Below are 22768 nucleotides of genomic sequence, written 5' to 3' on the forward strand. Positions count from 1 at the left end.
GATTTCACCATGTTGGCCAGGCTGGTCTCCAACTCCTGATCTCAAAAGATCTGCCTGCCTTAGCCTCCCAAAGTGCTGGGATTACAGACGTGAGCCACCTCGCCTGGCCCATGTACTTTTAAATAATCTCTAGATTACCTATTATGATACCTACGACAATGTAAAGGCTATGTAAATAGTTGTACTGTATTTTTAAGGAAATAATGATGAAAAAAATCTATATGTATTCAGCCCAGACACAGTTTTTTCTCAAATATTTTTGATCTATGGTCAGTAGAATCCATGGATGGGGAGGACTAATGGTATATATAACTACACATTTATGTAAACTTTAAAACATGAAACAATAATATATTGTTTATATGTATGTTTATATATATAAAACAATAATATATTTTTATGAAATCCTACATATGGAGTAAAAGTATAAAAACATGCTTAGAATGATTATGGCAATCTCAGAATAATGGTTGCTTCTGAAAAAAGGCACAGAGGAGGGAGGGCAGACCTTTCACTGTATTTGCAACATGTATTTACTTAAAAAGGAAAAATATGGAGCAAATGATGTTAACATCTGTGAAAACCGAATGGTGGCTATATTAATATGTGCTGTATAATTTTCTGTATTTTTTGGAATACTTGAAATCCTCCTTTTTTTTGAGACATGGTCTCATCCTGACACCCAGGCTGGAGTGCAGTGGCACAATTATATAGCGCACTGCTACCTCAAACACTTGGGCTCAAGCGATCCTCCTACCTCACCCTCCGGAGCAGGTAGGATTACAAGCATGCACCACCACACCTAGCTAACTTTTAAAATTTTTTGTAAAGATAAGGGTCTCGCTATGTTGCCCAGGCTGTTCTCAAACTCCTGGCCTCAAGCAGTCCTCCCACCTCTGCCTCCCAAAGCACTGAGATTACAGGCTTGGGGCACTGCACCCAACCCTGAAATACTTCCTGTTTTAAAGTGAAAATATGAATTTTTATGCTCAATAATATAATACCATATTTGGCTTTTGGTTAACTAGTCTGACAATCATAAACTTTTATTATTTAAGTATGATTCTGCTTTAAGATAATGGGATATGCAACATCACTTCACAAAAGAACTCCGAATTACTTACAAGTTACAGTTTTATCAGTCAGAGTATCACGGCATGAATGTGAAATGTTAGTGAGTTCATGCAGGCTCTCAAAAGGAAAAATTATATTTTCATTCTCTCTTCAATGGCACTTGATCAAATCAGAAAAAGAAAGAGAAAACTTGAGGAAATAATTTTTCTTTTACAACTTGCCCATTTCTCAAAACTTGGTATGGACTTTTTAAAAAGGCAATATATTTATAGCATTTTTCTCATTGTTGAAACACTGGATGTAGTATTCAAATCTTCATGCTACCATGTATTAGTTACGTTTTCAGGCACATTACTTAACCTTTGTGATGTTCCATTTTATAATCCATAAAATAAGTATAATTAAGATTAGTGTGAAAGTGCCTAGATACTGACTAAATGTTATTTGAATTTGACAGTTGGTGAATCTGTGTCTTCATAAACTTGACTTTATGAAAATGAGCTCTTTTCAGATATGTGATTTTTTAAAGTTTCTTTATTATAGAGAAATCAACAACTGATGACGATGTACAGAAATCAGACATCTCATCAAGTAGTCAAGGAGTGATAGAAAAGGAATCCTTGGGACCTCTTCTTTTGGAGGTAGGTGTCTTCATTGACTTAGAAAATGATTAAAATCTTTGTTGTAGCCAATTTGGTTTTTTCTTTTTTTTTTTTTAATGCCTTATATCCAGTTAATAAATTATAAAACAAAGAACTTCTTACAATTTTATCATGATAACCATTTGACAGTTGTTACTGTTTCAGAATCAAAAGTGAATAAGGAACATAAGAAATTTTCATGAAGGCATTCTGAGCAGTGAGATGGAAAACTTGAAGTTTATTGTGTATGGCTTTGCCTTTTATTTCTGTGGTGGTCAGGCCTAACTGGGAAAATAAAATATTAATATTAGATTTACTTGGCTAGCTAGTGTTATCTATATGTATACCATAGAATTTTACTTTTGAGTGAAAGATCCCACAGTTTATTGCAGTACATGATTTTCTGCAGTTTTCTGAATAAAAATATTTAAATTATTTATATAAACATTCTAAGAGAATTACTATTTTAACTGTCAAACTTTGTAATGTGAAGAACTTTTAAATTTGAATGACTTTGTAATTACTGTGTAATTTTCACCCCTGCATTTTCTATCTAATCTTTACTTCCTGCATTCTTAATATAAATGTCTTGTTTCCAAGCATCCTCATTACTTTAAATGCTTTCTCTCCTACATGAATGTTTAAAGACATATGTATGTATGTATATACTCATCCCTCACAATGTACACTTTCTATCTCTAGGCCTAATTATGTATATTTATTTATGTAAGGATATATAAAACAAATTATCCTTTCCTTATCTTTCCTAAAGGCTCTCCTCTCTGATGAAATCTTCTTAACTACTCAGACTTGCATAGGTCTCTTTATTTTCTAATTCCTTTATATGTTTTGTGATATTACCCCACTTCCTCCTGTTTTTGTATTAACCATAATTCCCTCTACCTACTGCTAATGTAAGAATAGTCTTAAAATTCACTTCTTTTACAGCCCCAGAAATATCATGTATTCTCGTTGCTTCACTTTTTATCTCTATAGAGATGATACTCAAATATGTACGTTTTGCTTTTACCTCTTCCCATACTTCATTCCTATAATGAATAGACACTAATAATAATAAATGCTAAATACTTTCAACTCTCCTATTAGCAACTTCCCCCTCTGAATCTAAATTCTTTATTTCCCTTCCACATTATACAAGTACTTTATTACTTTAGACTTTTGCTTTTAATTATTTTTATTCGTGGAACAAGCTCATAATTTTGTAGAATTATAATATATGAAACACATTGGCTGTTGAAACTAGAATGGAAACTACTCTCTGAGCAAGTACATACACATGTAACTGGTGAGGGGAGCTAGTACGTATGATGAATGTGGATTTCTTATTGTCAAAAGAAATCAAAAAATGACAGGAAAACATTCATTCAAAATTATTATAAGACGACAAAGTAGGAATTAACTTTTTTAGCTGATGAAATTATTACTCTGAAAACCACTGTGAATCAAAGGAAAACTGTAGCACATTACATATGAATTAAATGTCATTATGCAAGCATTTTCAAATATGAAAGAACATATCACATTAGAAATTTAAAAAACAGTATGGAGGTGTATTTAGGTTCTTGACTTCAAGGAGCTAATAATATTTTTGTTTATGAATTACAGATATGTGAAATAAAGACAATCAAATAGAATTATAAATTTTACAGACAACAGATACCTTCATTGACAACCTGTTATACCTGATGTCTTTTCTATCTTTTTTTTTTTTTTTTTTTTTTTGAGTTGGCGTCTTGCTCTGTCGCCCAGGCTGGAGTGCAGTGGCGCAATCTCGGCTCACTGCAAGCTCTGCCTCCTGGGTTCATGCCATTCTCCTGCCTCAGCCTCCTCAGTAGCTGGGACTACAGGCACCTGCCACCACGCCCCTGACCCTGTCCCTGTTAACTTAAACTTTATGGAGTTTCATCCATGGAAGCTAAAACAGGAAGGGTAGAAAAGCTACCAAGAGATGTTTTCATTGAATAATCCACGTTACAGTCTTGAGATGCACTGTTCAACATAATAGCCAGTAGCAACATATGGCTATTAAAATTTAAATTAGGGCCAGTCACAGTGATTCACACCTGTAATCCCAACACTTTAGGAGGCTAAGGCAGGAACATCATTTGAAGCCAGGAATTAGAGACCAGTTGGGTAGTGTAGTAAAACCCCATCTGTACAAAAAAATGAAAAAAGGTAGCTGGTCATGGTGACACATGCCTTTGGTCCCAGCTACTTGGGAAGCTGAGGCAGGAGGATTGCATGAGCCCAGGAGTTTGAGGCTACAGTGAGACTTGATTGCACCACTGCACTCCAGCATGGTCAACAGAGCAAGACCCTGTCTTTATTTAAAAAAAAAAAAATTTTTAATTAAATAAAGTTAAAAATTCAATGCTTCAGTCTCACCAGCCATATTTAAAGTGTTTGGTTTCCATATGTGGTCAGTAGCTACTGTATTAGACAATATAAATATAGAATATTTTCATCATTGCAGAAAGTTCAGTTTGACAACACTAGTGTAAGAGGGACTTGCCCAGATAGAAGATACCCAGAGGTAAAAAATGAACAAATATCCACCACCATACTATGAGAAATTCTCACCATTCAGAATTGTTTATTTCTCCATTTATTTATTTATTTATTTATTTATTTATTTATTTATTTTTGAGACAGAGTCTCTGTCACCCAGGCTGGAGTGCAGTGGTGCGATCTCAGCTCACTACAAGCTCTGCCTCCCGGGTTCACGGCATTCTCCTGCCTCAGCCTCCTGAGTAGCTGGGACTACAGGTGCCCACCACCACGCCTGGCTAACTTTTTTGTATTTTTAGTAGAGATGGGGTTTCACCGTGTTAGCCAGGATGGTCTTGATCTCCTGACCTCGTGATCCACCCACCTCAGCCTCCGAAAGTGCTGGGATTACAGGTGTGAGCCACTGCTCCTGACCTATTTCTGTTTTTAAAAGTATAAAATAAAGTTAGCACGGGTAAAGAATGAAGATACTGGAAGAAATTTTTGCACTTCTAAAGAGAAGGTGACGTTAGAATTTATTTATTCAACAAAGATTTGTTGAATACCTAGAGTGTGTCAGACACTGGATATCTACATCATGGAATTACTATAAAAATTAAGTGACACAATTTCTTAGCAGAGTACTTTACACATAGTACTCATTAAGTCCAGTATAGGCATTTTTTTAAAAGCTCATTTCCTCCCTTTGCTGTCTAAAATTCCTCTGCCTGCTGGTCAGAGTTCTGCATTATCTGACTGTAACCCTCCTGTTTCCTTTGGTCCATAAGAAAACTCTTATTTCAGTCAGGGAGGTCTCACTATGTCTTGCACATGCATTCTAGCTTCGTCAACTTGCTTTGTACGATTCCCTACATTTCTTTGGTTTTTTGTTTGTTTGTTTGTTTTTTGAGATGGAGTCTTGCTCTGTCGCCCAGACTGGAGTGCAGATCTTGGCTCACTGCAGGTTCCGCCTCCCGGGTTCACGCCGTTCTTCTGCCTCAGCCTCCCAAGTAGCTGGAACCACAGGTGCCTGCTACCATTCCCTAATTTTTTTTTTTTGTATTTTTGTAGAGATGGAGTTTCACCGTGTTAGCCAGGATGGTCTCGATCTCCTGACCTCGTGATCCACCCGCCTCAGCCTCCCAAAGTGCTGGGGTTACAGGCATGAGCCACTGCACCCGACCACCATTCCGTACATTTCTTTGTGGCTTTTGACACTTGCTGACCACTCATTCCCACTACCTTAAACATTCCATGGCACCTTTCAGAGTGTTCTTTCTCTATCCCTCTGGTTACTCCTCAGCCTTTTTCTCAGATTTCTTTCTTTAATTACCTCTTAAATGTTAGTATCCCCCAGGATTCTAGCCTTGGCTCTTTCCCTTTTTTTATTCTGTACACATTTCCTGGGAAAGTTTATCTGTGTCTTTGTCTGCATAACATATACACATATATGTGAATTACATGTATGAAATCAATTGCAATTCTCTGATTTCACGCAATAGAAATCAACTCTGACTAAGCAAATATGAATTTATTGGAATGCTATTTGGATTTCATAGAACCATGTTTGGAAATGGGATGAAATCAAGGTACCTTGAGGCTAGAAAGCAAAAGCTTTGTTAACAGTCTCTTTGAAAGATCTGGGCAATGCCCTGCTGCTAGAATGAATGTACTCCTGCTATGTTTAGCTTTTTATAATTCTTAAGATTCACATTTAAGGAGGAAGTCTCCCAGTGGCCTGATTAAGTATCCCATAAGACTTTATGTAGTGGGGAAGAAAATTTCCCAGAGGAAATCAGAGTATCCTTTACTAGGGGAAAAGATGATTGTAGTTAAAAACAAATAAACAGGCTGGGCGCAGTGCGTCACGCCTGTAATCCCAGCACTTTGGGAGGCCGAGGCGGGTGGATCACTTGAGGTCAGGAGTTTGAGATCAGGCTGGCCAACATGGCAAAATCCCATCTCTACTAAAAATGTAAAAATTAGCCGGGCTTGGTGGTGAGCGCCTGTAATCCCAGCTACTCAGGAGGCTGAGGCAGGAGAATCGCGTGAACCTGGGAGGCGGAGGTTGCAGTGAGCTGAAATTGCACCATTGCACTCCAGCCTGGGCAACAGAGTGAGACTCCGTCTCAAAATAAATAAAGTAAAAAATAAACAAGAGACCCAAATGATTACTATATGTACCTGTGAATCACAAAGGTCTATCCTTAGCCCAGATCTCTCTTCCAAGCTTCTGTTTCAATACATCCTGCTGCCTTTTAAAGATTTCCAGTTTTCCCAGAGTGGACTCAAACTTTGGAGGTTGGAGGTATTTTGGGGCTTCTCAGCAGACTTGTGACAGTGGGGTCACCTCAAGTTTTGGAAAAGCAATGAAAAATGACCAGTGCTGTGATAACATCCAGTTTACTCACGTGACCTGGGATAGTTCATTTTGTACTGTCCGTCCCAGATTTGTTGCCGTAATCTGGGACGGACAGTACAAAATTTGTTGACATGACTTGGGGAGGAGAGTTCCTTGTGCTCCCTTTTCATTAGCATTCTGGAAAGAAATCAAAACTTGTATGTGGTGCTCACTTTGGCAGCACATATACTAAAATCGGAACAATACCGAGAAGGTTATCATGGCCTCTGCACAAGGATGACACACAAATTTGTGAATTATGTCATATTTTTCAGCTGAACCCAACTTATACCACAGGCAAAACCTCAAGGGCATCAAAGAATATAAAAGCAAAAAGCTTCACTGAAAGGACAGCACCTTTGAATATTAAAGGAACATCAGATACAAAAGAACCAGTGTAAGAGCTCTGGAAACTCAAAAAACCAGAGTGTTTTCTTACATCCAAACCACTGCACTAACTCCCCAGCCATGGTTCGTAACCAGCCTGAAATGATTCACGTGACAGACTAAGAATTCAGAATCTTGATGGCAACAAAGATCATTAGGATTCAGGAGAAAGTTGAAACCCAATCCAAGGAATGTTAGGAATCCAGTAAAATGATATTAGAGATTAAAGATAAAATAGCTGTTTTAAGAAAGAACCAAACTGATCTGATAGAGCTGAAAACCTCACTACAAGAAAAATTTCGTAATTGGAAATATTAATGACAGAATCGACCAAGCTGAGGAAAGAATCTCAGAGCTCGAAGACCAGTTCTTCAGCCAACTTAGACAGAAATAAAGAAAAAAGAATAAAAAAGAATGAACAAAACCTCTGAGAAATATGGGATTATGTAAAGAGACTAAACCTACAGCTAGTGTCCCTGACCAAGAGGGAGAGTATATTAGTCAATTTCCACACTGCTATAAAGAATACCTGATATTGGGCCAGCTGCGGTGACTCACGCCTGTAATCCCAGCACTTTGGTAGACCACGGCGGGCGGATCACTTGAGGTCAGGAGTTCGAGACCAGCCTGGCCAACATGGTGAAACCCCGTCTCTACTAAAAATACAAAAATTAGTCTGGCGTGGTGGCACATGCCTGTAATCCCAGCTACTCAGGAGGCTGACGCAGGAGAATCTCTTGAACCCTAGAGGCGGAGGTTCCGGTGAGCCAAGATCACGCCACTGCACTCCAGCCTAGGTGACAGCAAGACCCTGTCTCAAACAAACAACAAACAAAAAACCCCTGAGACTGGGTAATTTATAAAGGAAAGGGGAGTGTTTTTGTTTGTTTGTTTGGTTTTGTTTTTTGAGAGAGTCTCGCTCCGTCGCCCAGGCTGGAATGCAGTGACACAGTGTTGAATTACTATAACGTCCACCTCCTGGGTTTAAGCAATTCTTGTGCCTCAGCCTCCCAAGTACCTGGGACTACAGGCATGTATCACCAAGCCCGGCTAATTTTTGTATTTTTAGTAGAAACGGGGTTTTGCCATGTTGGCCAGTCTGGTCTCAAACTCCTGGCCTCATATGGTCCACTCGCATTGGCCTCCCAAAGTGCTGGAATTACAGGCATGAGCTACTGTGTCTGACTGGAAAGAGGTTTAATTGACTTCCAGTTCCACGTGGCTAGGGAGGCCTCAGGAAATTTACAATTACAGCAGAAAGTAAAGGAGAAGCAAGTACGTTCTTCACCAGGCGGCAGGAGAGAGAGAGTGAGAGAGAGAACGAGGATGTGCCACACTTTTTTTTCCTTCAACTTTTAAGTTCTAGGGTACATGTGCAAGATGTGCAGGTTTGTTACATAGCCAAATGTGTGCCATGGTAGTTTGCTGCACAGATCAACCCATCACCTAGGTATTAAGCCCAGCATCCATTAGCCATTCTTCCTCGTACTCTCCCTCCTGCCACCCCTGCCCCCAACAGGCCTCAGTGTGTGTTCCCTCCGCCATGTATCCACGTGTTCTCATTGTTCAACTCCCACTTATAAGTGAGAACATGCAGCATTTGGTTTGATGTTCCTGCATTAATTTGCTGAGAATAACAGCTTGCAACTCCATCCATGTCCCTGCAAAGGATCATGATCTCATTCCTTTTTATGGCTACATAGTATTCCATGGTGTGTATTTACCACATTTTCTTTATCCGGTCTATCATTGATGGGCATGTAGGTTGATTCTAGGCCTTTGCTATTGTGAATAGTGCTGTGGTGAACATACATGTGCATGTATCTTTATAACAGAATGATTTATGTTCCTTTGGATATATACTCAGTAATGGGATTGCTGGGTCATGGTATTTCTGCCTCTAAATCTTTGAGGAATCGCCACACTGCCTTCCACAATGGTTAAATTAATTTACACTCCCACCAACAGTCTAAAAGCATTCCTTTTTCTCTGCAACCTTGCTAGCATCTATTGTTTTTTGACTTTTTAATAATCACCATTCTGACTGGCATGAAATGGTATCTCACTGTGGTTTTGATTTGCATCTCTCTAATGATCAGTGATGTTGAGCTTCTTTTCATATGTTTGTTGGCTGCATGAATGTTTTCTTTTGAGAAGTGTCTGATCATGCCCTTTGCCTGCTTTTTAATAGGGTTGTTTGGTTTTTTTCTTGTAAATTTGTTTAAGTTCCTTGTAGACTCAATATTAGACCTTTCTCAGATGGATAGATTGCAAAAATTTTATCCCATTCTTTAGGTTGTTCACTCTGATGATAGTTTCTTTTGCTGTGCAGAAGCTCTTGAGTTTAATTAGATCCTATTTATTAATTTTTGCTTTTGTTGCAGTTGCTTTTGGCATTTTCATCATGAAATCTTTGCTCATACCTATGTACTGAATGGTATTGCCTAGATATTCTTCTAGGATTGTTATAGTTTTGGATGATGTCTTTTATTCCTAGAACTTTGTCCAGTCACAGTCACTGGGGTAGTCTCATTTAAAGCCAGGGCCCTATGAGAATCCTTGGCTAATGTGAACTCTTCCATGAGACACATGGTGGTCTTTTTCAAAGGATGACATCCTGGGCAGAGTTTGGAAAAGTTCTCAGATTGATTACTGAGTGCATAGGCATTTGTTGTCTTCTCTGTATGTAGTAAAACCAGCTGTCAGGTCTTGGAGGAACAGAAAGTTTCCTTCCCAGGAGCACACTTTTTAGTTAATTAGGTAAACAACATATGAGGGAAACTTGTAGAACAAGAACAAGTAATAACAGATTGTATTAACCAGACATACTTTTAAAAAATAGAGATGCTTCTATATTCATGGGAATAGTCTCAAAAAGTATTCCCTGAAATGTTACTAGTCTCTTGAGCGCGGAATTCTGGCAGATCTTCCACTATCAACCTCATTTTTATATTTTCATATTTTAATTTTTTATAAGTATATATTTATAAGAAAATGCAAGTTAAATTGTATTTATACTGATGCAAAGAACATTTTAAAAGAAGTTTCAGGTCTGTTTTTGAAAAATAAATCTGTTTTTAAATTATTTCTATTTTTATATAAACTTCAAGGCATGTAAATATACATTGATCACCTACTATGAGACTTATAGCTAATCTGAGTGGTTTTATAAACCCAATTTAGATATGAGGTACTTTCCCATGCTCATCTAAACCCAAAATATTTTTACAAAGAGTTTATCTAGTATTGAGATTTTAAAGATTATTAATCACATCCCTGTCTCCTTTGCATTATGGACTAAGTAAGTCACAGCAATCAGGTAGAATAAAAATAGCTTTATTCCTTTTTGTTCTTGCTAAAGAAAATATTAGCAATATTTTAAATGAGAACAATGGGTTGTGCTTCAATCTTGCTTTAAATCTTGTTTATATTCTTTGTGATGAAGTGATAATGGAGATGTATTACTAAATTTAATTTAATATTTGGTTTAAATAATCTTGTCCATTCATCTGTTGGCAGACACTTAGCTTGATTCTCATATCTTGGCTATTGTGAATAATGCTGCAGTGAACAGGGGAGTGCAGACATCTCTTTGACATACTGATTTCATTTCCTTTGGATATATACTCAGTACTGAGATTACTGGATCATATGGTAGTTCTATTTTTAGTTTTTTGAGGAACCTCCCTACTATTTCCCATAATAGATGTTCTCTTTTCTTCACATCCTCACCTACACTTAACAGATATGAAGTGATATCTCATCATAGTTTTAATTTGCATCAACCTAAGTGTTCAAAAATGGATGAATGGAATAAGAAAATGTGGTATATACACAGAGCGGAATACTACTCAGCCTTTATAAAGGAAATCCTGTCGTCTGCGACAACATGTATGAACCTAGAAGACATGTTAATTAAAAGCCAGACACAGAAAGACAGATACTACAGGATCTCACTTACATGTGGGATCTAAAAAAGTCAAACTCATAAGAGAGAGTAGAATGGTGGTTACCAGGGTCTGTGTGAAGGGTGAGTGGATTGGAGGGATGTTGGTCAAAAGATAAAAACCTTTCCAATTAGGAAAAATAAGTTCAAGAGATCTATTGTACATTATGGTGACTGTAGTTAATAACAATTCTTTTATACTTGAAAATTGCAAAGAGAGTAGCTTTTAAGTGTTTTCACCACAAAAAATGATAAGTATATGAGGGAGTGCTTATGTTCATTAGCTTGATTTGGCCATTCAACAATGTATACATACTTGAAAACATGTATACCATAAATATATATTAGTTTTTCTCAATTAAAAAAAAAATCATCGTAGCTGAAAAACGCACCTCACAAAAATAAGGTAGAGGCAAATGGAAAACTATGTCATTGGATGTGTTTACTAAATTATGATACTCATTTTTAAATCCCACCCACAAACTTTGCAAAGGTTTTTATTGACAGTCCAGTTTCCTTGATTTAAAAAAAAAAAAAAAAAAAAAAAATTCTTCCAAACATCAGAAGGTGTTGCATTTTCACATTTAAAAAAAAAAAAAAAAAAAAGGGCCTGGCGCCAGAGGCCCATGCCTGTAATCCCAGAACTTTGGGAGGCCAAGGCAGGTGGATCACCTGAGGTCAGGAGTTTAAAACCAACCTGGCCAACATGATGAAACCCCATCTCTACTAAAAATACAGAAATCAGTGGGGCACGGTGGCACATGCCTGTAATCCCAGCTACATGGGAGGCTGAAGCAGGAGAATCACTTGAATCCAGGAAGCATAGGTTGCAGTAAGCCAAGATTGCGCCACTGCACTCTCTCAAACAAAAAAAAAAGAAAAAGAAAAAAGGGCCACCACTGAGAATCTAATTGGAACATTTTTCAACAGATAAAATGCTCTGATGAGCATTTTAAACTGATGAGATAAGATAAATTGTACAAGCTATTCACGTCATTTTCAGTATCACTGTCATTTTCAGAAACAAAATTGTAACAGTGGTAACATTTCCAAACATCCATTTTCACATGCTCTCTCTATAGCGTTAGTGTCTTTTTAAAAAGCAGTTTACTTTTTATTCATTGTTAAAATTTCATCTTAATCCTGAAGGAAAAAAAAAATGTGTTTACTTCTTGGCGAGTATCTGCTAGATAGCTAACTTGGTACCCTGGCCTTTTTTTAAAAGAAAAATGAGTAACCCGTCAACATTGTTAGACAGGTCTTTTAATTTTGCCGTAGATAACCAGCAGACCCTGTATGATCCAAAGGATTTTTATGGTCATTTTACATTTTGTTACAAAATTCTGTAAATGTTCTATTTTTTCAGGATCTTGATTGTATTGCTTATATATGTTCTGCAGCAAGTAAGCTGCAACATGTTGCAATAAATGAAAAGATTACAAATAAGTAAGGTGCTACAGTCTGCATTCTGGCTCTTCCTCAGGATACCAGGGTTTCTGTAGTATGTGACTGTCTGCACTGAATCAGGCACCAGAGTGTTAATACGCTTAAGCTTAATTTCTTTATTATGTTTTAGTTTACAATATACATAGAGGTTCTAACTTTTCCCCTGCACCTTTGTGGATATTCTATGCCCCATAGGATGCAAATGTCTCCTTTTGGAGACCCCTGGCTCCATCTCAGTGCATAGGAAGCCCCTGTGATTTGGCTCCTGTCCACCTCTGCTGTACCATATACTCCAGCAGCTCCAAACTGCTTGTTCGTTTTCTTTTTGTGCTATGCTCTCTCCACTTACTGGAATGTTCTTCCTTCAATCCTCTTCCTCCTCCACTATGCCTTTTATATGTTAGGTAGGGGTCTGTACCTTTCTTTGACCCCCACCCTGATCCCAAATTAGGCATCCGTCTGTGTGCTTGTAGACTATTTTGTGTATGTCTCTGATCTGCATTTTATCACTGATATTTTATTATGTTTATGTCTTTTTCTCCTATAGTACCACAGTTTCCTTGAGGACAGAGACCAGGTCTTGACATATATTTCTGATCTCTTTTTTAATAGAAAAATGTATAGTTTAATTTTTCTTTTATCTTTCAACATCCAAACCATTGTTTTCTTTTGATTTTGCAGGCTTTGGATGGATTTTTCTTTGTTGTGAACTGTGAAGGGAGAATTGTATTTGTGTCAGAGAATGTAACCAGCTACTTAGGTTACAATCAGGAGGAATTAATGAATACCAGCGTCTACAGCATACTGCACGTGGGGGATCATGCAGAATTTGTGAAGAATCTGCTACCAAAATCACTAGGTAAACAGAAATGTGTTTTTAAAAAGAATGCTAGCTCTCTGTATCTTCTCCTTATGTAAAATGTATAATCTATAATACCTGATTATTACATTTATAATACATAGTATTATATATGTTATATGTATTTAAAATATTTTTTCAATGTAGTTTCAGTCTCCGATATAAATATGAAGGGGAGTTTCATCAAATAACTGATGGAGAGCATTCCTTTCAGCTTCTTCCTTTATACTGTGTCATGCCACAGTAGTTGGAGAGAATTATTTTCAATTTTGATTATGTTCAAGAAAGAGACAAATATATATCCTTTCCTTTACCCTGCTCACAGAAAAAAGAATAGAAATGAGAAAGAGAGGGAGTGAGAGGGAGGGAAGAAGGAAAGAATATATGTCATATACCTACTAAAATTAATGTTTTTACACTTAAGTGCTTTAACGGAGGAGTTCCAAGTATGGTTGGATGGGCTATTCACTGCTGAGGAGCCTAGCTGAGAGGATGGATGGAGTCTAATTTCTAGTGTCTCTTCTATTCACTGAACCCTGTGCCTTGGGGCAGGGCTGGGACTTTAGGAGTTAGGGGATTTTTTCTAATTCTTGTAAAGGCATGGATGGACTAACAGCAGGCCTTTGTTTACTTCTTGAATTTTCAGGCTCCTCTAAAGTTTTTCAGTGCTCAAGTTCCAGTTACTACTAGTGATTGCGTTGCTACCTTTACATCTGAGTGTGTGTATTTTTCAATAGTATACATTTTGTAGATAAATAAGAAATTTTTCATATTACTTTTCAGATTCCAGTCTGTTTTAGATTTTTTGTTCCTTTTTTTCCACATAGTTTATTTGTTCAGTGAACTCTGAAATAAAAGCAGTTTATCACGCAGATAAATTTACCACACATCAGTTTTTCAGACAGATACTGTGTGATAAAGTATCTGAGTTGTAGAGTTAGGACTCTACCATACCGTTTAGTATGGAAACTGAGGGATGTGGTCAAGGAAGTTAAACAATGTAAGATTCCCCTGATGTCACTGTAGGTAATACTTAAGATTTCTTTCCCTAGCCATGGACTGTAGATTCTTTTGTTCTACTGTTCACAAATTTTGAGGACTACTGGTGTATGGATTTAACTGAGCTATTGCATTTTATTTTGTATCCAAAAAAACTAATTTAATTTTAGTCTCATGTTGAGTAACAAGATATTTGTTGGGTTTAGCAGCCTTCCTGGTTGGAAAGAGGCTTGCAGTCACAGAAAACAAGGATGAGCTGTTTTCTGACTTCTGAAGAAGGGGCTTGTTGTTTGTGGAAGGGCCACATTACCTGTTCTTCCTGGTTCTCAGGATGCTATAGATCTGTGACTATTCGGGTTCCCCCAAATCTCTGCCAGTAGGTAAATGTGGAGGGAGTGTCATCTACTAGCTTATGTGCTTGCTGGTGATGCTGCTCCTGGCTACTTACAAGACAGTGATCCTTAGCTGGCCTGACAATTCATTGTTGCCTCTCTGAGCAGCCTTTCACAATAGGGAGGAATATGAAATTTTTGCTATGGAGTATCTTTCTCTCACTCTCCCAATAATAGAAAAACAGAAACATTGAAAAAATAATACTACTTTCTTATACAGTAGTGTAGACAAACAAAGATAGGGCAAGCTCAGTAATAATAGAATAGATCACATAATCTTACAGTGTTGGTTGATCATCCATTAGAACCCAATGAGATGGTCCCACCAAAAGAATAAAGGCCAACTACACTAACTTAGAAAAGCCAATAGCTTCTTTCAAGGTATTTCCAAAAAGCATTTAGAAGAAAATAAATTATAGTACCTATGTTTAAACCTTTATTATTAGAATAATCAAAGTATTAGAAAATTAAGGAAAGAGACTAAGTAGAATCATTTTATGTGTATTTCATTATTAACCACTGGGGAAAACAAAAATGAAATCAAGATTCAGAACCTATCAAGGAAGAAATTTGAAGAAAAATTTAGGATCATTATTTATATATGTACTCACCTTATATAAATATACACATGATTCAAAGCACTGCCTTCTTATTTTTGATTTGTTATTTCCAAGGAGAAATTTTGAAGAAAAAAGTTAAAAGTCAAACTTTTAAAATTGCTTTTGAATTTACAGATTTAGAAGATTTCAGTGTCTAAAATCTGTACTTTTTAAGCATAACATTTTATTTATAAGAAACAAAATCTGAATGCTGGGAAGCTGGTATGGTGAGAAATTTTGTCCAAAAGCACAAGTGTACATGGATATACTTATACTTGCACAGATGGTTATAAAAAGATTATATTGTGAAAGGCTAAGATTACAAAGAATGAGATGTTAGTGAACATAGACTTATTTGTGAAATTCTAATAAATTGGAACTTGAAGTTTGAAAAAAGAAATTTTAGAAAGCAAGTCTTTTTATAAATTCATACCATTTATATCTCAAATGATGGAGACACGATAGTACTTAAGAGCATAGCCTTTCTGGTATAAAACAGAAATGGGCTGTGCATTCTGACTCTGCTACTTAATTAGCAGTGTGACCTTGGACAAGACATTTGACCCCTCTACTCCTCATCCTTGATCGGAAGGTTAAGGGGTAAGTGTTGATTAGCATATTTCTTGGCTCGTATTAAATTCTTTTTATTTTAGCTATTATTATTATTCCTGTTACTGGCTTTTTCTAAATGTTTTGGAGCTTTTAACTTCTGAATGGTAGATCTTCCATTATTATTAACAATTACTAGCTTGTTTTGATTATGCTTTTAGCTTAGAAATTGATGTGAAGGAAGGACAATCTTGTCCTTTCATAGTGTGCTCTTAGAAGCACATAGAAATTATTCTGTAGAAATTGAGGCAAATTTTTTTTATAGATAACATTCAGTAGGATAGTTCCATTTTTCTTTTTTCTTATTTATTTATTTATTTTTGAGACAGAGTTTTGCTCTTGTCACCCAGGCTGGAGTGCAATGGCATGATCTCAGCTCACTGCAACCTCCGCCTCCTGGGTTCAAGCAATTTTCCTGCCTCATCTTCCCAAGTAGCTAGGATTACATGCGCCTACCAACACACCCAGCTAATTTTTGTATTTTTAGTAGAGTTGGGGTTTCACCATGTTGGCCAGGCTGGTCTCGAACTCCTGATCTCAAGTGATCTGCCTGCCTCGGCCTCTGAAAATGTTGGGATTACAGGAGTGAGCCACCATGCTGGACCCTGTTCTTCTTTTTTAAACTGTAGTGCTAAACTGCTACTTTTACCTATACAGGGGCTTTTGTTAGTCATTTTTTAATACTTTGGGTTTGTTTTACTAGGTTTTTAAAACATTATCAGTGGCATTTATCCTTTTAAAGAGGAATCATATGGTGAGTTAAGAAAGGAATTGCATGAAGATTAGGCATGTTGCTTTCTAGCTAGATAGTGAAAACTGCACCCTCCTGCACACAAAATACTGAATTTTGTCAGAAGCTTTGTACGTCTAGTATAGATCTATCCTCTTGTTTCCATTCCACAGAGTATACGGGACCTTATGTGTGTGATGCTGTTGTCTTTTTGCATAAATATGTAGCTCACTACCTACTGTTTAAAAGAAGATTCAAGTTCAAAAAAGTTTTGTCATGGTAAACTATTAATAGTTCAGTTAACTTAAAACAATCTAACCTTGTGAAATCAGGGTATCTAAAAAGATCACCTAAAATATTTAGCAGCTTATATTTGAGGGGCCTATAAGTTTGGAATTGAACTTGCTGTTAATTATTGTTGTTTTAAGAAGATATGATAGTTGACATGTAAATTATTACCAAAATGACTTTAGTTTCTTTTGTTGTGGTGATTATTTTCAACTTTTTTTTTTTCACATCTCAAAAAGTGTTTTATACAATTTAGATATACTGACCACCATAACAGGTCATGAAATTAAACTTCAAGGAAGCACCTTTCTCATCTTCATCACTGTCTGCTCTTCTCTTGGCTCCTTAATCCTACCTTAATTCCTAACCATTCCTCCCCCTCTTTTCCTTTTCTCTACCTTCATTCCTTTTACCTGAACTGAGTGTGATTAGATATTTAGTTCTTCTTCTAGTAACATTCTGCAAGTAGCTTTCTTTGTAGACACCTTCAGAAAGTTGAAACTGTCCCTGATAACCGAATAGATCAGGGTAAACATTATCGAAGCCAAGCTGTAAACAAAAACATAAAGCCTTTTTTTTTTTTTAACTTCTATTTTAGGTTCAGTGGTACATGTGCAAGGTGTGTTATATAGGTAAACTCATGTCATGGGGGTTTGTTGTTCAGCTTATTTCGTCACCCAGTGTATTAGTCCATTTTCACACTGTGATAAAGAACTTCCCTGAGACTGGGTAATTTATAAAGGAAAGAGGTTTAATTGACTCGCAGTACCACATGGCTGGGGAGGCCTCAGAAAACTTACAATCATGGGAGAAGAGGAAGCAATTGCCTTCTTCACAAGGAGGCAGGAGAGAGAACAAAGGAGGAACTTCCAGACGCTTATAAAACCATCAGATCTCTTGAGAACTCACCATCAGGAGAACAGCATGGGGGGAACTGCCCCATGATCCATTCACCTCTCTCTCCCTCAACACGTGTGGATTACAGGTCCCTCCCTCAATATGTGGGGATTACAATTTGAGATGAGATTTGGGTGGCAACACAGAGCCAAACCATATTAACCAAGGTACTAAGCCTAGCCCCCAATAATTATTTTTTCTGATGCTGTTGCTCCTCCCAGCCTCCACCGTCAAGTAGGCGCAGTGTCTGTTCCGCTTTGTGTTTGTGAGTTCTCATCATTTAGTTCACACTTACAAGTGAGAACATGCATCCATGTTCCTGCAAAGGACATGGTCTCAGTCTTTTTTATGGCTGTATAGTATTCCATGGTGTATATGTACCACATTTTCTTCATCCAGTCTGCCACTGATGGTCATTGAGGTTGACTCCATGTTTTTGCTATTGTGAATACTGTGGCAATGAACATACACTTGCATCTGTCTTTATGGTGGAATGATTTTTGTTCCTTTGGGTATATATCCAGTAATGAGATTGCTGGGTTAAATGGTAGTTCTGTTTAGTTCTTTTAGGAATTATCACACTGCTTTCCACAATGGTTGAGCTAATTTACACTCCCACCAACAGTGTATAAGCATTCCCTTTTCTCCACAGCCTTGCCAGCATCTGTTAATTTTTGATGTTTTAATGATAGCCATTCTGACTGGTGTGAGATGATATCTCATTGTGGTTTTGATTTGCATTTCTCTAATAATAATCAGTGATACTGAGCTTCTTTTCACATGCTTGTTGGCCATATGTGTGTCTTCTTTTGAAAAAGTGTCGATGCCCTTTGCCCACTTTTTAATGGGGTTGTTTTTTCCTTGTAAATTTCTTTAAGTTCCTTATGAATACTGGATATTGGACCTTGTCAGATGCATGGTTTACAAATATTTTCTTCCTTTCTGTAGGTTCTCTTTACTTTCTTGACAGTTTCTTTTGCTGTGCAGATGATCTTACATTTAATTAGGTCCCATTTGTCAATTTTTGCTTTTGTTTTCATCGCTTTTGGCATCTTCATCATGAAATCTTTGCCCGTTCCTGTGTCCAGAGTGGTATTGCCTAAGTTGTCTTCCAAAGGTTTTTATAGTTTTGGGTTTTACATTTAGGTCTTTAATCCATCTTGTGTTGATTTTTGTATATGGTGTAAGAAAGAGGTCCAGTTTTAATCTTTTGCATGTGGCTATCCAGTTATCCCAGCACCATTTATTGACTAGGGAGTCAATTTCCCCATTGCTTGTTTTTGTCAGCTTTGTCGAAGATCAGATGGCTGTAGGTGTGCAGCCCTATTTTTAGTATTGGTATACTGTTCCGTTGGTCTATGCGTCTATTTTTGTACCATGCTGTTTTGGTTACTGTACCCCTGTAATATAGTTTGAAGTTAGATAATGTGATGCCCCCAGCTTTGTTCTTTTTGCTTAGGATTGCCTTGGCTATTTGGGCTCTTTTTTGGTTCCATATGAATTTTGAAATAGTTTTTTCTAGTTCTGTGAAAAATGTCATTGGTAGTTTGGTAGGAATAGCATTGAATCTGTAAATTGCTTTGACAGTATGGCCATTTTAATGATGTTTATTCTTCCTATTCATGAGCATGGGACATTTTTCCATGTGATTTTGTCATCTCTTTCTTTGAGTAGTGTTAACAAATCCTTTTCTTTTTTTTTTTTTTTTGGAGACGGAGTCTTGCTCTGTCGCCCAGGCTGGAGTGCAGTGGCGTGATCTCGGCTCACTGCAAGCTCTGCCTCCCAGGTTCACGCCATTCTCCTGTCTCAAGCTCCTGAGTAGCTGGGACTACAGGTGCCCGCCACCATGCCAGGCTAATTTTTTGTATTTTTAGTAGAGACAGGGTTTCACTGTGTTAGCCAGGATGGTCTTGATCTCCTGACCTCATGATCCACCTGCCTCAGCCTCCCAAAGTGCTGGGATTACAGGCATGAGCCACCACGCCTGGCACAAATCCATTTTTTATCATAGGGTCTATTTACTTTAGTTGGAGAGTTTTCCTAATAATTAGACAACTTAATCCATTTATTCAGTACATGAGAAGAGAGCTCTAAAAATGAATGGATATGCTAGTTTTTACATTCATTTTTCTTTTTTTCTTCCCTTTCCTTCCACTCTTTAGCCTATATGTGCTCCAAAAGTGGAGGGGAGGACCTTGGACAGAAATCCTATATAACTAAACCAGACATGCATATAAAAATGTTATTCATAGCTCTTCATATTCCACATTGTTCCCCCAACAGAATAGAAACTTCATTTCCTTTTGAAAATAGTAATATGTGTTTGTTGTAACTGGGGACTTGAAATGATTGTTTCTATTAAAATCACTACTGATATTTGAATCAAGCATCAAGGTATCTTATGTATTTTATTATGAAATTTTAAAGTATAAATGACTTTAGAGATAATGTAGATTATTTTATTTTAAAAAATGAGACAATGAGCATCAAAGATTAATTAACCCAAACCTTAGAACTTGCTAATAGCAGAACCCAAGACTTCTTACTCCAATATGGGTTTGTTTCCCTGAATTCCTCTAACACTTAATAAAGGATGAGATGGAAAAAAGGAAAGAGGGTCACTGAAGAGTTTAAGGTAGGAAAATGTTTGGAACAGTAAAAAAGTAGCCTTGGCCAGGCATGGTGACTCACACCTGTAATCCCAGCACTTTGGGAGGCCGAGATGGGTGGATCATGAGGTCAGGAGTTTGAGACCAGCCTGGCCAACATGGTGAAACCCTGTTTCTACTAAAAATACAAAAATTAGCCCAGCGTGGTGGAGCACGCCTATAATCCCAGCTACTCGGGAGACTGAGGCAGGAGAATCGCTTTAACCCAGCAGGCGCAAGTTGTGGTAAGCCGAGATCGCACCATTGCACTCCAGCCTGGGTGACAAAGTGAGACTCCATCTCAGAAAAAAAAAAGGCAGCCTTAAAAACCCTCTGATCATCTCATGACTGCATGATTTAAACATGACACTATGACTGGGAAATTATGACCTACCACACAGTGGTTTTTACTTGAAATGGATACCTTTTCTGCAACTGAATTCATTTTTCCTATACTGGATCAGGTAACATTCCTTTTTTAGCCATTTTTTTAATATAATAATATTGATTATCCACTATATCCAAGGTATTGTAGCATATGAACTGTGCCAGTTAAGTAAAATAAAGCACAAGGAGAAAATGGTTATGAGAAATTGAGATTGCTCTATATTCTTAATATTTTTTTGAGTCACAGACTCTAAGAAAATTGAAATCTCCCCCAGAAAGTTGCACATCCACACAAAAGCCAACCTTAAGAATCCATGATTGCCAAGTTAAAACCCCACTTATCAATATACCTGTGGTTTTGAATCATTTTTTCATTGTCAAAGTATAACTGGAAACCAACTGAAAAACTCATTAATTAACTGCTATAAAATTCTGAGCAAAATGACTAGTAAGTTTTAATTTTTAATTTTTGTCTTTGATGATAATATTTGAGGGGAAGATCATTTGTATTTTCTTGGAAATGTTACAGTTTTCTAATTGGTAGACATTTAGATTTGCTAGGGAGATAAGTATTCTATTGCCTCAGGATAATGTTAGATCTGAAGAGGTCAGTCTGTCTTTTAATCTGAGTGTCTAATTAAGCAGATCGCTTAAAGTACATCTTTTGTATCTTCAGAGTTTGTGCTTTTTCACCATATTCACAAGCACGTAATCAATTTTTCTTCCTCAGTAAATGGAGTTCCTTGGCCTCAAGAGGCAACACGACGAAACAGCCATACCTTTAACTGCAGGATGCTAATTCACCCTCCAGATGAGCCAGGAACCGAGAACCAAGAAGCTTGCCAGCGTTATGAAGTAATGCAGTGTTTCACTGTGTCACAGCCAAAATCAATTCAAGAGGATGGAGAAGGTAAAGCCAAATGTTCATTTTAAAGTGTTTATTTATTCTGTTACTTTAAGGAAAGGAGAGGAAATTAATTATAAACTGCCTTTTTCAGATAGTATTTTTGGTTACTATAGTATGTATCATAGTAGCTATTCCATTTGCTATATATTCTTAATACTTAAAAAACAATAATTACCTCTAGAATCATTCCTTTAATATGCCACCCAGATTCTTAGTTTTAAGCTGGCATTCCCACTAAAATGTCAAATAATTCAGACCAACTTGCTGTCTAGAAATAAGAGATGTAACTAACTGCTGCCAGTTGGAAATGTACCAGATGCAGCAGACTGTTGAACAGCTCTGATTTTTAGAAAGTTTCAAGTTTAGAGTGTAGGGAACATTGGAGAATAGAGTTGGCATTTTTCAGGCTATACAAGGTAATTTATAAGGAGAAAACTTATGAACAGATGGAAACATGCTGAAGCTCTAATATGAACATGGTGTCAACATGGAATTAGTTAAATATGTGACAGTGGATGAGTTTTCCATGTAAACTTAGACTGGGCTAAGTTTAGAAAATCACAAATTGGGAACTGGAGTAAGGACAAGGGAAGGTAGTAGACAAGAAGTCAGTCAGATGCAAAAAAGTCATATACATAGCAGGTCTCACCAGGAAATGGAGGTGGCAATCAACTAGAGACTTTTTACAAAATACACATGCCAAGTCTTATTTGATTAAAGTTCATTTTTAGCTGTGTGATATTGTGTTTAACATCCTCAAAACAAAATTTGGGAATAGGACTTAGAAAAAATTGTATATCCTGAAAACATGAAGTCATCTGTCAAGAGCAAAATAGTGCTTCAGAGTTAAAGGTTGTTTTTCTCATATAATTATCTACACCGTGGTTATAACAATAATCTTTGCAGCCATTAAGTACTGGTGAATATAAGAAATTGACTACAGGCTGGGCGCGGTGGCTCAAGCCTGTAATCCCAGCACTTTGGGAGGCCGAGACGGGTGGATCACAAGGTCAGGAGATCGAGACCATCCTGGCTAATCCGGTGAAACCC

The 22768-nt window shown here is 37.1% G+C and overlaps 1 protein-coding gene and 1 non-coding gene across 10 annotated transcripts in view; both read left to right on the forward strand.

Moving 5' to 3' along the window:
* NCOA1 (nuclear receptor coactivator 1) overlaps positions 1–22768 on the forward strand; it is a 276492-nt gene that overhangs the window by 173614 nt on the left and 80110 nt on the right. For all 9 annotated transcript variants that reach the window (XM_073022823.1, XM_073022819.1, XM_073022822.1 and 6 more), the window contains 3 exons: positions 1618–1715; positions 13085–13262; positions 21542–21721. In XM_073022823.1, coding sequence (XP_072878924.1) covers positions 1618–1715; positions 13085–13262; positions 21542–21721 — 456 coding nt within the window. The remainder of the gene's footprint in view (positions 1–1617; positions 1716–13084; positions 13263–21541; positions 21722–22768) is intronic.
* Positions 6790–6896, forward strand: LOC119627499 (U6 spliceosomal RNA). The gene has a single exon (XR_005243685.1). It is a non-coding gene; the product is annotated as a U6 spliceosomal RNA (small nuclear RNA).

The sequence above is a fragment of the Chlorocebus sabaeus genome, chromosome 14 (assembly GCF_047675955.1).
Source record: "Chlorocebus sabaeus isolate Y175 chromosome 14, mChlSab1.0.hap1, whole genome shotgun sequence".
Classification (NCBI taxonomy): domain Eukaryota; kingdom Metazoa; phylum Chordata; class Mammalia; order Primates; family Cercopithecidae; genus Chlorocebus; species Chlorocebus sabaeus.